The 13,750-nt window shown below is 41.7% G+C and overlaps 1 protein-coding gene across 4 annotated transcripts in view; it reads right to left on the minus strand.

The window, feature by feature from the left end:
* map2k4a (mitogen-activated protein kinase kinase 4a) overlaps nt 1-13,750 on the minus strand; it is a 187,348-nt gene that overhangs the window by 82,721 nt on the left and 90,877 nt on the right. For all 4 annotated transcript variants that reach the window (XM_043714457.2, XM_043714461.2, XM_043714460.2 and 1 more), the window contains one exon: nt 13,406-13,511. In XM_043714457.2, the coding sequence (XP_043570392.1) occupies nt 13,406-13,511 (106 nt within the window). The remainder of the gene's footprint in view (nt 1-13,405; nt 13,512-13,750) is intronic.

The following is a 13,750-nucleotide window of genomic DNA, read 5'->3' on the forward strand; positions in this document are numbered from 1 at the left end:
CTCATCAGTCCAAGCCTTGATATTGTCCAGAACTTACTGCATTTGAACATGGACTGCTTCAGTGTCCGAGGGATCATGCATGGTGCTGAGCACAGATGATTGTACAATCATCAGCAAGCTTCCCCATATTTGACCTTATGATGGAGGGAAAAATCATTTATGAAGCAGCTGAAAATAGTTGGGCTGAGGTCACTTTTGAGGAACTCCTACAGAGATGCCCTGGAGCTGAAATTACTGACCAACAACCACAACCCGATCTTCTTGTGTCAGGTATGATTTCAACCACTAGACAGTTTGCCCCCTGATACCAAACGATTCCAGTTTTGCCACACTGTCAAAGGCAGCCTTGATGTCAGGGGCTGTCACGCTCACTTGACCTCTGCAATTCAGCTCTTTTGTCCAGTTTGAATGAAGGCCCTAATGAGTTCAGGAACTGAGTGGCCCTGGCAGAACCCAAACTGGGCATCACAAAGTAGGTTATTGTTGAGCAGGTGCTGTTTGATACCACCTTTCATCACTTTACTGATGACCGACGGGGTAGTGATTGGCCAGGTTGGATTAGTCCTGCTTTTTATGTATAGGATATACTTTGGCAATTGTATTGGAAAAGTTTAGCTTGGGAAGTGACAAGTTCTGGTGCACAAGTCTTCAGTACAATTGCTGGAATGTTGTCAGGGCCCTTAGCCTTTGCAGTATCCAATGCCTCTAACCATTTCCTGACATCATGTGGAGTGAAATCGAATTGGCTGAAGACTGGCATCCACTGGAGGAGGCAGAGATGGATCATCCACTCAGCACTTCTGGGTGAAACTTACTGCAAATGCTTCAGTAATATCTTTTGCATTGATGTGTTGGGCTATTGAAGATGGAGATATTTGTGGAGTTTCCTCCTCCAGTGAGGTTGTTTAATTTTCCACCACCATTCACGACTGGAAATGGAAAGACTGCAGAGCTTAGATCTGATGTTTGTTGTGGGGTCACTTAGCTCTATGACTTGCTGCTTACATGGTTGGGCATGCAAGTAGTCCTGTTTGGTGGCTTCACCAGGTTGAAACCTCATCTTTATATATGCCTGCTGCTATTCCTGGCATGCCCTCCTGTGCACTCCATTGAACCAGGGTTGATCATCTAGCTTGATGGTAACAGTTGACTGGGAGATATGCCAGACCATGACATTACAGTGCCTCATGAATGCCCAGTCAAGTTGGTAGATCAGCTCGAAGTCTGTTTCATTTAGCACAATGATAGCGTCACACATATGGACGTTATTCTCAAATGTGAAGGTGAGTCTTAGTCTCCACAAGGACTGTGCAGTGGCCACTCTTCTTGATACTGTCATGGACAGATGCATCTGCAGCTGGCAGATTGGGAAGGATGAGGTCAAGTATGTTTCTCCCTCACCATCTGCTGCAGACCCAGTTTAGTGGCTATGTCCTCTAGAACCCAACCAGCTCAATCTGTAGTACTGCTCCCAAGCCACTCTTGGTGGACACTGAAATGCCCCACACAGAGTATATTTTGTGCCCTTGCCATCCTCAGTGCTTCCTCCAAGTGTTGTTCAACATGCCTATAAGACAGGATATATTCAGGGATGGTGGTGGTGGTGGTACCTGGGACATAGTCATACTCATGGAATCATACCTTACAGACAATGTCAGGCTGTTGCTTGACTAGTCTGTGACACAGCTCTCCCAATTTTGGCACTATCCCCCAGATGTTAGCGAGAAGAACTTTGCAGAGTTGACAAGGCTGTTTCTGCCATGATCTTTTCCAGTGCCCTGTCCAATTTCATTTCTTTGAGATTTTGTAGCAACTGGACCAATGGAATGGTTTGCTAGGCCATTTTAGAATGCAACTTGAGAATCAACCTTATTGCTGTGGATCTGCAGACATGTGCAGGCCAGACCAAGTGAGGGTGGCAGATTTCCTTCCCTGAAGGACATTAGTGAACTGGAGAGGTTTTTCTGACAATGATCTCAATTCCAGGAAGTTTCTAAATTGAATCTGCTGTGGCGGGATTTGAACTCCGGTCCCCAGAACATAATCTAGCGATAATACCACTAGGCCACCACCTACCATGATACTACCAGGTTTAGGAGGGCTTGCTTCAAGGTCAAACATACAAGATAACAGAGCTCTTTCCAACTGGAGGAGCAAAAGGTTATCTCTTAAGAACCTTCAAGATTGAGGGATGGGCAGGATAATCTGGAAAAACTACTTGTGATTTTAAATTGGTACGAAGGGGCTATAAAACTTTAGATTTGCTCCAAAAGAATGGAAAAAAGTTAGTGTGAAATAATCTAGGTCTGTCAGGATATGAAACATCAAAACAAAGAGTGGTGAAAGGATAATTCAAAACTTATAACAGAAGTGAATAAATATTGACTGTTCCTTCAAAATCAACACATTCACAATGGACCCAACATCGTTCTGCTGCAATGCAAAACTCATTCTTAAACCAAAAAAACAGCCATGGAATGAAGTTCCACACAAAACAAGTGATATAATTTAATTTTCAGCATGCTTTATGTCACAATTCATGCCACCTGTTCTTATATGGGCGTTATGATAATGGAATGTATAGGGATAATAATGGTTAGGAAATTCTAAAAATCCAACAAAATTGCAACTACGTTGAGAAAATTCTGTTGTCAATTTTGACAAGCCATATGAAGCAGCAAATGAGCTGCCCACAATACCAACAAGAATACTAAACACCTGTATATAAAAATCTGAACCATGCCAAACTAAAATTCAGACAAACATATCAATTTGCATTAGGCAGGGCAGATGCGCACATCACTCATTATTCACAAACTCTCCACTTGTCTGAATGAGACTAGTTTCAACCGTTATGAAACTTGACCAACTCCCAACAGTCCAATGATTGGCATTCAATCCACCATCTTCAACATTCACTCCCTTGATCATCAACACAGTGACAGCAGAGCAAATGTGTACAATTTGCAAGATGCATTACTGTAACTCACCACTGCTTCTGATAGATGTCTCAGGTTTGGATGGTACTAACAGCTAGAAGAACAGAGGCAGCAGATGCTTATGAACATCAGCATCTCCAAGTTCCCTGCGAAGCCACACACCATCTTAAACTGTGGCTTGGTCAAAATCAGAGAATTCCATTCCTAACAGCACCAAGCGTCCCCCTAAACCCCAAGAACTGCAGCTCACCACCTTCTCTAGGACAAAGAGGGGTGGACAATAAACATTGGCTTCATCAGTGACACTCTCATCCCAATGAATAGAAAAATTAATATCACTGCAATCTACTGATATCCAGTAGCAATACATTGCAAGCCATACATATTTATAAATCAAAATAAATGAAAGTACATACTGTGTTTCTTGATCTCCACAACAAGTTGGAACTTTATAATGGAGGTTGCACTGATGACTAGGATGAGACTATATACATAATTGAAATGAAATGATCAAATCTAACAACTGAGTTCCAGAATGTCCTACTTTCAATTAGACACACTGTGCAAACTTGGATTTTATTCCAAGCAACCTTTCCCTATTTGACTTCCAAACCATAAATTTAGCATTCATAAAAATGGTCCAGGTCCATTTTTGGTGAACTTAGCTCTGCAGGAAGTCAGTGTAAAATACGATGACTAACCAAAACATAGTGGTAAATTTGAGTGCTGCTAGTGGAAATAAGAGTCGAAAGCCAAATAGAACAGACATTCAAATTTTGTTTTGGGATTCTCAATGCACTGGACATTACTGGATACTGGACCGGTATGACCACACACACACACACCAAATTTCTTTGAATGCAAACTTCAAATAGGTCACTCTTGTACAAGTTTAAAATAAAACTGAACCCTGTAAGCTTTACAATGTTTGACAAACACCCAAGCTATGTGGTTGACTCTAAACTGCCCTCTGGGCAATTAAGGGCGAGCAATAAATGCTGGCCTAAACAGTGATGCCCTCATCCTGTGAATTAAAACTTTCCTTTCACAAAATCAAATTGTGCAGACTGGACATGAGAATACCATGAAGCTTCATCTTGCATAGGTTTGTAACAACTCGGGCGAATGCACTACTCTAGTCCCACTACCCCAAAGGTCTCAATATTAAAAAAACTTTACTCCAGTGAGTATAATGGTCAACTAGTTGACATATCAGATTTTTAAACAAGATCTATCAACCCGTTTTCTTACAAAGCTCAACAGCACTAAACAGGAAAAAAAAGGGGGGTAGATTAAGATAAATTATGTTCATGGTTGGGGATTGTAGAACTAGGATGTTTGAGAATGAGGGGCAGATTTTCTGGGGAGATATTACAAAGCACATTTATAAACAGAAGGTGGTAGAGATTTGGATCTCCCTTCCACAAATGGCAGTGGATGCTGGATCAGTTAAGTTTAAATCTGAGGTAAATGCATTTTTGGTCAGCAAAGGTATTTTAAGTGATACGGGCCAGTGGCAGATATATGGTTAAGCCACAAATTGCCATGATCTCACTTTTTGATGGAACAAATTGAGGAGTTGAATGGGCTACACTTGTTCATATGTTCCAATTAATAATTTATCAATTCAAAACGTATGCAATAAAGAGGCCATCATTAGTTTAAATATATAATCAGTAGTATGGACATACAAATGCTACCCTTCCCAAAAAAAAAACACAAATACATTTCTGGAGACAAAGATTGCTCTGTGGAGATTGTCCGAGTTAAAAAAAAAAAGGGCTACTCTTCAAGGCAAAAGGATTGCATATAGAATGTTTTGGAGTCTGTTGCTCCAATGCTCTACAATATGATCAACTCACTAATCATGCCTGAACATCTCTGGAGTATTACATACAACTTGCTCCTTAAGCACAATCTTGGGATGCTTTTCAATCATTCTTTCCAAAGAACAAATACGATTCATCAATGAAAGGGTCTGCTTTTCAGAAATGAAAGAGATCAGCAGGACAGTTGCATCTTAGCAGACTTCCCTTCAATTCAGCTGGTTCAAAGCAGGTTACCCACAGCTGAACCCAATAAAAAGCTGCACTTGTACAAGCTAGACCCCAGCATGGGTGTCCAGCATAGCAAGCGGTCAACACCAGTCAGGTGATTCCTAAAAAGCTTATTTTAATTGACAATTTATGACATTGGAGTTAATAATTTTTTTGTAAAAGAAACCACTCCTGGAATTTCCACAAAAGTTGACGTAAAGGCATTTTCCACAATCCTTTAAAACTGGTGTTCTCCAAGTAGGATTAAACTTAAAACATCCCTGCTGTTTTCAGCCTTTTGAATGGACCTCTTTAATGTCAATGTTAATCTCGCTCTACATTTTCTCAGCATGTGTAACATTGTATCCTGCACTCTGTTGTTCCGTGACACACTTCTATAGTACGATCTGCCAATAAAACACGCAAGATAACACACTGCCCTCTACCTCGATACAAATGACTGTAATAAAATCAAATCAAACATCTTCACAACTGATTAAAGTTGCCACATATAGGAAAAGTCCAAGTTGAAACCAAATGATAGAAACAAATTACTACCAAATTGTTGATTGATCTTTCAACTGAAGAAAGTTTCCCAATTCAACCTTTTTTTAAAAAGTTCAACAATCAAACCTTTTGAAGAGACATGAAGCAAGTTAATACCTGGCAGCAGTCTACAGTCAGCCTGTTATAACAACTTTGTTTGTCTACTTAGTTATATATATCTTCAGCTATAATTTCACAATATTGCTATACACAAACAGATGGCAAGGCATACGCTTAAAATTCCATAAAACAATAATTCCATAAATAATAAAATAATTTAAGTCCTCAAAATTGCAAAAACAATAAACTCTGAAAAGTGACATTTAGAAAAAAATTGAGCGTTTCTGCCATTTGATCAAGGCTGAATTACAAGGATCCCTTCTAGAGGGCAACGTGGAGGGCAGCAGAAAGTGTGATTGACCTTAACATAGTTAAATGTTTGTCACATGGTGGTTTGCAGACACGCTCATGGATGACAGTGGATGGTGCAAGGTAAATGGGTGACATACCATGACAGAAAAACTGCTAATATAGGAACAAGAGAGTAAAATACAGAAATATGGCAAAACCTATTTCGTAAGCCTTCGGGTTCAGGATATCACCACAGCAAAAATACCACAGAAATTACTAGCCACCAGGATACATGGACATCAACTAGCCACAAAATGACATGACCCTCTCACTAGTATCCTTACATACAGATGAGGAAGGACACCACTTCAACTGGGATAACACATCCGTTATAGGACAAGCCAAACAGAGACATGCACGAGAAATCCTAGAAGCGTGGCATTCCAACCGGAACTCTAACATGTCTACCAGCCCCTGAGAAAAAGAACAGGAAATGACATCACCAACCCAAAGAAACCCAAACATATAAATAGAAAGCAGGAATTATCAACAGTGCTTCGCCCAGAGGCCCACTGAAGGTGTTACCTAGTAGGGTGACAAAACGTCTGGAAATGACCCTTCCAGCTCAGCAAGCAAACCTACATCCAGCACCTCAACCTGAGCTACAAATCTTCTCAAAACTCTCAAATTATATTTTAAAACTAGTCTACGCTTAATCCATGCTAAACTGCCAGACAGTATTGTACACTTTGAAATCAAGTTGTCTTCAAGCCATCTGAGGTCCGTGCCCAGGTGACCATGCAAATCTGCTTCACAGAGTAAATCCTATCGGGATATGCATTATTTATTATCATTTAAACATTTCACTTGCCTATTAATGGGTATCATACTGTGCTTATGCTCTAATAGATAGGGATGGTCGGTGGAAGCAACAATTGTGGCAGAGGTATGAATGAATCACCAAAACCTGCTCTGATTTTTCATGAGGAAATCAAGTCAAAATGCCATAACTTTTGGGCACAAATTAAAATTCCAGATTAGAAACTCGTTGGAATCTGACCATTTGAAACCAGTCTTCATTCACAGGATAACTGGGGAGGCAATGGCCGAGTAGTATTATCACTTGACTATTAATGCAGAAACCCAGAATAATGCTCTGTGGACCTGTGTTTGACTCCTGCCACAAATGGAGGAATTTGAATTCAATAAAAAAAAATCTGGAATTCAAAGTCAACTGATGACCATGAAACCATTGTCAACTGTCAGAAAAACCTATCTGGTTGATTAATGTCATTGAGGGAAGGAAATCTGCCATCCTTACTTGGTCTGGCCTACATGCGACTCCAGAGCCACAGCAATGTGACTGACTTGCAAATGCCATCGGAAATGGCCTAGAAAGGCACTTAGTTGTATCAATTGCTAGAAAGTCACAACAAAGAAATGAAACCTGGCATCGACCATGGAACCAGAAAAGTCAACAGCAAATACACAAACAGCCCTGCCAACCATGCAAAGTCCTTCTTACCATCATCTGGGGGGTAGTGCCGAAATTGGGAGAGCTGTCTCACAGACTAGTCAAGTAACAGCCTGACATAGGCACCTTTATGGAATTATACCTTATAGCAAATACCCTAGACACCACCATTACCATTCCTGGGTACGTCCTGTCCCACCGGCAGGAGAAAACCTAGCACAAGTGGCAGCACAGTGGAATGCAGTCAAAAAGGAGTTGCCCTGGGAGTCCTTGACATAGACTCTGGATCCCATGAAGTCTCATGGCTTCAGGTTAAACACAGGCAAAGAAACATCTTACTGGTTACCACGTACCATCCTCCTCTGGCTGATGAATCAGTACTCCTCCATGTCGAGCAACACTTGGAGGAAGCACTGAAAGTAGCAAGGGTGCAAAATGTACTCTGGGTGGGGGATTTCAATGTCCATCACCAAGAGTGGCTCAGCAGCAGCATTACTGATCGAGCTGGTCAGGTTCTAAAGGATATAACTGCCAGACTGGGTCTGCGACAGGTGGTGAAGGAACCAACAAGAGGAAAACATAATTGACCTCATCCTTACTAATCTGCTGGCTGCAGAAGGATCTGACCATGACAGTATAGGTAAAAGTGACTACCGCACTGTCCTCGTGGAGACAAAGGCCTGCATTCACATTGAGAATAACCTCCATTGTGTTGTGTGGCACTACCACAGTGCTAAATGGGACAAATTTCAAACCAATCTAGCAGCTCCACACAGGGCATCCACGAGGGACTATGGGCCATTAACAGCAGCAGAACTGTACTCCAGCGCAATCTACAACCTCATGACCCTGGCTTATCCCCCACTCAACCATTACCATCAAGCCAGGGGATCAACCCTGGTTCAATGGAGTGCGCAGGTGGACATGCCAGGAGCAGCATCAGGCATACCTAAAATGAGGTGGCAACCTGGTGAAGCTACCAAACAGGACCACTTGTGTGCAGAGCTTATGCCCAAAATGTCAATTCTCCTGATCCTTGGATGCTGCACGACCGGCTATGCTTTTCCAGCACCAATCTTCAGCTCTGATCTCCAGCAGCTGCAGTATTCACTTTTACCCAAAGTTAGCATGTTGATATCTACTATAGCATCCCAAGTACTGCTAAGCTAAAATCAGACAACAGAACAGACTTACTTCTTTCTCATTCCTTCATGGGTTCGAGCTTCAAGGACTGGACCAGAATTTCTTGTCCCCACCCCCAATTGCTCACGAGGTGGTGATAGTGAAGTGCCTTCTTGAGTCACTGTAGTCAAGCTGGGGGACCCACAGTGCAATTAGGGAGGGAGTTCCAGGACTTCAACCAAACAGTTCAATGTTTGAGTAAAGATTTGTAACGCGGGTGATGGTAGTAGTTGTGGGTATGTTCGCCAAGCTGGGAAGTTGGTTTGCAAACATTTCACTCTCTTTCTAAATGAATCACAAATTTGACTGAGACAACACAGCAATAGGAAAGGTCAAACAGAGGACAGCCGGAGAATTTTTAGAAATATGGACTCAAATCAGTAAACACATTGACCTAGACCCAACATACTGACTACTGCAACCACCGGAACCGGAAGCAGCAGGAACAAAATCAAATAAATTCCTACAGACACAGGACAGTAGAGCTTCACAGGAGGCTCCACAACACTGACAAAGTCACCTAGAAAGGAGACGAAACAGTGGAACGGTGACATATTTCCAAGTTAGGATGGCAAGGGGATTGAAAGATATCTTCCAGATGATGTCCCTATGTGCGGGTTAAGTGGAATTAAAATGCCCATCAGCCATGATTAAATGGTGGAGTAGACTCAATGGGCTGAATGGCCTTGCTTCATCCCTAAGTCTTATGTATCTGCTGCCTTTGTCCCTCTAGATGGTAGAGGTTGTGAATTTTCTAAGATTTGACAGTGGACGTTTGGTGAATTTTTGCAGTAAATCTTGTAGCTGGTACACACTGTGCATTGTTGGAGGGAATGAATGTCTGTGCTTGCAGTGCCAATCAAGCAGACTGCCTTGTCTTGGATGGTGGGGAGTATGGTGCTGAAGAAGCACAGCAGGTCAGGCAACATCAGAGGAGCAGGAGAATCAACGTTTCGGGCAGAAGCCCGAATGAAGGGCTTATGCCCGAAATGTCAATTCTCCTTCGCATTGAATGCTGCCTGACCTGCTGTGCTTTTCCAGCACCACCCTCTCAACTCTGATCTCCAGCATCTGCAGTCCTCACTTTCTCCTCCTTGTCCTGGATGGTGTCAGTTTCTTGAGTGTTGTTGGAGCTGCACTCCTCCAGCAAAGAGGGGAGTATTCCATAACACTTCTGCCCTGGAGAGTGGTGAGTTACTGCTGGGCTCCTAGCCTTCGAGCTAGTCTTGTAGCTAAGTATTTACTCGGCTAGTCCAATTCAATTTCTGGTCAATTGTAACTCCCAGGATATTGATAGTGGGGAATGTGGCAATGGCAACGACACAATGTCAAAAGGACAATGGCTAGATTCTCCCTTGATGGACATGATCATTGCCTGGCACTTAAACAGCACAAATGTTATTTGCCCCTTTGCAGCCTAACCCTGGAGACTGTCCAGGTCTTGTTGCATTTGGACACTACCTACCTCTACATTTAAAGGAGTCAGAAATTGTGCTCAATGTTATGCAGTGAATACCCCTTGTTTTGACCTTATGATGGAAGGAAGATCGTTGAAGAAGCAGTTAAAGTTGATTTCGCCCAGGACACTACCTCAATGAACTCCTGCTGTGATGTCATCGGGCTGAGATGACTGACCTCTAAAAACCACAGCCATCTTCTTCCATGCTTGGTATGACTCCATTGCAATGAAGGTGTAGAACAAAACTGAGTGCAACACAGTTGTTAATAATATCTCTGCTCATAAAATAATTTCATTTTTTTTCAATTAATGTATACTAAAAAGTGACTGTGCTTTTAAACAAAAAATATAAACAGCTCCAAAACATGCCAAACATGAACGTGCACCACAGTCATATTGCTTGTCATGAATATTGCCTTTACCACTGGATGCTGCTCATGTTAGCTATTTTACTCATTCCATTCATACTTTTTTTTCCTAATATTACAGCGCAGTACAGGCCCTTCAGCCCTCAAAGTTGCACCAATCTGTGGAACAAATCTGAAACCTGTCTATTCCGTACTATTCCATTTCCATCCACATGTTTATCCAATGACTATTTTCATACCCTTAAAGTTGGGATGCACTGCCTGCAACTACTGTTGCAGGCAGTGCATCCCACACCCCTACCACTGAGGAAAGAAACTACCTCTGACATCTGTTTTATATCTATCACCCTTAAATTTAAAGCTTTGTCCCCTCGTGCTAGCCATCACCATCTGAGGAAAAAGGCTCTCACTGTTGACCTTATCTTATGCTCTCATTATCTTATATACAAAATGCTATAACCTGATTTGTTTGTACCAGCTCCCAGCGCCAAAATCAAACTCATCAAATTAAGGAGAGTCAGGCAGAGTTGAGAATGGTTGTCATTACAAAAGAGAAAGTGCTAGAAAGGCTAAAAGGTCTAAGAATTGATAAATCTCCTGGACCTGGTAGGCTACAGCCTAGAGTTCTGAGGGAGATGGCTGAGGAAATAGTGGAGGCATTGGTTGTGATCTTTCAGAAATCACTGGAGTCAGGGAAAATCCCAGATGATTGGAAAATTGCTGTTGTAACCCCCTTGTTCAAGAAAGGATCAAGACAAAAGATGGAAAATTATAGGTCGATTAGCCTAACCATGGTTGAGAATCCATCAAGGATGAGATTTATAAATTCTTGGAAGTGCAAGGTCGGATTAGAACAAGTCAGCATGCATTTAGTAAGGGGAGACCGTGCCTGACAAACCTGTTAGATTTCTTTAAAGAGGAAACAAGTAGGTTAGACCAGGGAAACTCAGTAGGTGTTATCTATCTAGACTTCCAAAAGGCCTTTGATAAGGTGCCTCATGCGAGGCTGCTGAGTAAGGTAAGGGCCCATTGTGTTTGAGGTGAGCTACTGGTATGGACTGAGGATTGGCTGTCTGACAGAGGGCAGAGAATTGGGAAAAAGGTTCTTTTTCGGAATGGCAGCCTGTGACAAGTGGTGTCCCGCAGGGTTCAGTGTTGAAGCTGCAGCTGTTCATTTATTAATGATCTGGATGAAGGGACTGGAAGCATTCTGGCGATGATACGAAGTTAGGTGGACAGGCGAGTAGTACTGAGGAGGTGGGGAGAATGCAGAAAGATTTAGACAGCTTAGAACAGTGATCCAGGGAATGGCTGATGAAATTCAACGTGAGCAAATACGAGGTCTTTCATTTTGGAAAAAAGAATACAGGCATGGATTATTTTCTAAACGGTGAGAAATCAATAAAGCCAAAGTACAAAGGGATCTGGGAGTGCTCGTCCAGGATTCTCTAAAGGTTAACTTGCATGTTGAGAGCGTGATTAAGAAAGCAAATGTAATGTTGTAATTTATTTTGAAGGTTGGAATATAAAAGCAGTGATGTACTTCTGAGACTTTACAAAGCTCTAGTTAGGCCCCATTTAGAATACGGTGTCCAATTTTGGGCCCCACAGCTCAGGAATGACATACTGGCACTGGAGTGTGTCCAGAGATTCATACGGATGATCCCTGGAATAGTAGGCCTAACATACGATGAACTGCTAAGGATCCTGGGATTGTATTCATTAGAGTTTAAAAGGTTGAGGGGAGATCTAATAGAAACTTACAAGATAATGTATGGCTTAGAAAGGATGGCCGCTGGGAAATTGTTTCCGTTAGGTGGGGAGCTTAGGACCCATAGGCACAGCCTTAGAATTAGAGGGGGTCAATTTAGAATGGAAATTAGGAGGCATTTCTTCAGCCAGAGAGTGGAGGGCCTGTGGAATTCATTGCCATGGAGCGCTGTGGAGGCCAGGATGTTAAAGGTCTTCAAGGCAGAGATTGAGAAATTCTTGATCGCGCAAGGAATTAAGGGCTATGGGGAGACTGCAGGTAAGTGGAGTTGAAATGCCCATCAGCCATGATTAAATGGAGGAGTGGACTCGATGGGCCGAATGGCCTTACTTCCACTCCTATGTATTATGGTCAGCTTAATTTCTTGATCGTCAAGAAAACTGAAGGTGTTTCAGATATGTTCTACAGATCAGTGCCTTTGTAATACATGAAACCAATTTCCTTTCTTTAGCCCTTAATTTTGTTTTTAAAACTTCTAATCATGATCATGAGTTTAGGGCCCATGACTACCCTCAACATGACTTGAAGCTCAAAAAAAAAATAAACTTCAATTAGAATGGACTGCCTGCTTCCTCAGAACCATTTGTAAGCTCTACTGAATACATATCAACTAACTTAAGCTTTACTTCTGACCTAATGGTTGCAGTGAAGCACCAAACCTTTTGGAGCAAAAGTAGTACTGTCTCATTTAAAAAGAGGACATGAGTTAGATATAGCTTGGGCTTAGTCTTAACAATTCTCACATTTGGACTCACGTGAAGCAAACAAGCTTTTTGGCTTCAGATTAGCATCCTGTTCCAGGGAAAACAAACAAGCTACAAAAACAAAAATATTATGAAAAAAGAAATAATTCCTGGATTCAAGGGCATTTAGCATAATAACATGGCATAACAACATGGCATAAGTGTAGAGTTAGCAGAATCTACAACCAATCTTCAAAGTATTTTTATAAAATGAGGTAGCGTTCTGTTAGTGGGATTTGAGGTCTGGTGGAACACAAGTCCAACTATAAACATATCGCTCCATGAGCCAACAGAACTAGTCAAACACAGCACCAAGTAAAACACATGGAACACCTAACCAATGGGAGCAATAATTCTCAGGCTGCAGTATGGATCACTCTTGCTGGTTAGAAAAACAATATAAGAGATCATTAACAGGTTCATCTTTTGTGCAGGTTACAAAAAAATTGAAAAACATTGCTCCAGGATTTCCCAGATGCATATGTCACCAATCTTACTGGATGCTTTAATTTGTATAACTAGAAGACTCCACTCACATGTGTGGGTTCTGAAAGTGAACTCCGCCTGTTGGATTTAGTGGAAGCCTTGCTGTTGTCTTGATGGCTGGGTTTGCAAAATTCAACTTCAATGCTTTGCGTTTAACTGTTTAAAAGAAAAAGAGAAACAAGGGAACAGAAAAGATAACGTTAATATCATACATTCACTCGGTCGGAGATACAATACACCTTTGTTCAACAACTTGGAAAGCTAATAACAATTTGAATACAACATGGGCAGGCCTCAAATGTAATCTCATTGTGAAAAGTCTAAGGACTTGCAAGTTCACTTTGAGGTCTTTAAAACTGGAAGGAAACTGCATCATGGCACCAAGCAAAGAGTAC

This window comes from Chiloscyllium plagiosum, unplaced genomic scaffold (assembly GCF_037043375.1).
Source record: "Chiloscyllium plagiosum isolate Xiang-an unplaced genomic scaffold, Cpla_swu_hap1 HiC_scaffold_25, whole genome shotgun sequence".
Taxonomy (NCBI): domain Eukaryota; kingdom Metazoa; phylum Chordata; class Chondrichthyes; order Orectolobiformes; family Hemiscylliidae; genus Chiloscyllium; species Chiloscyllium plagiosum.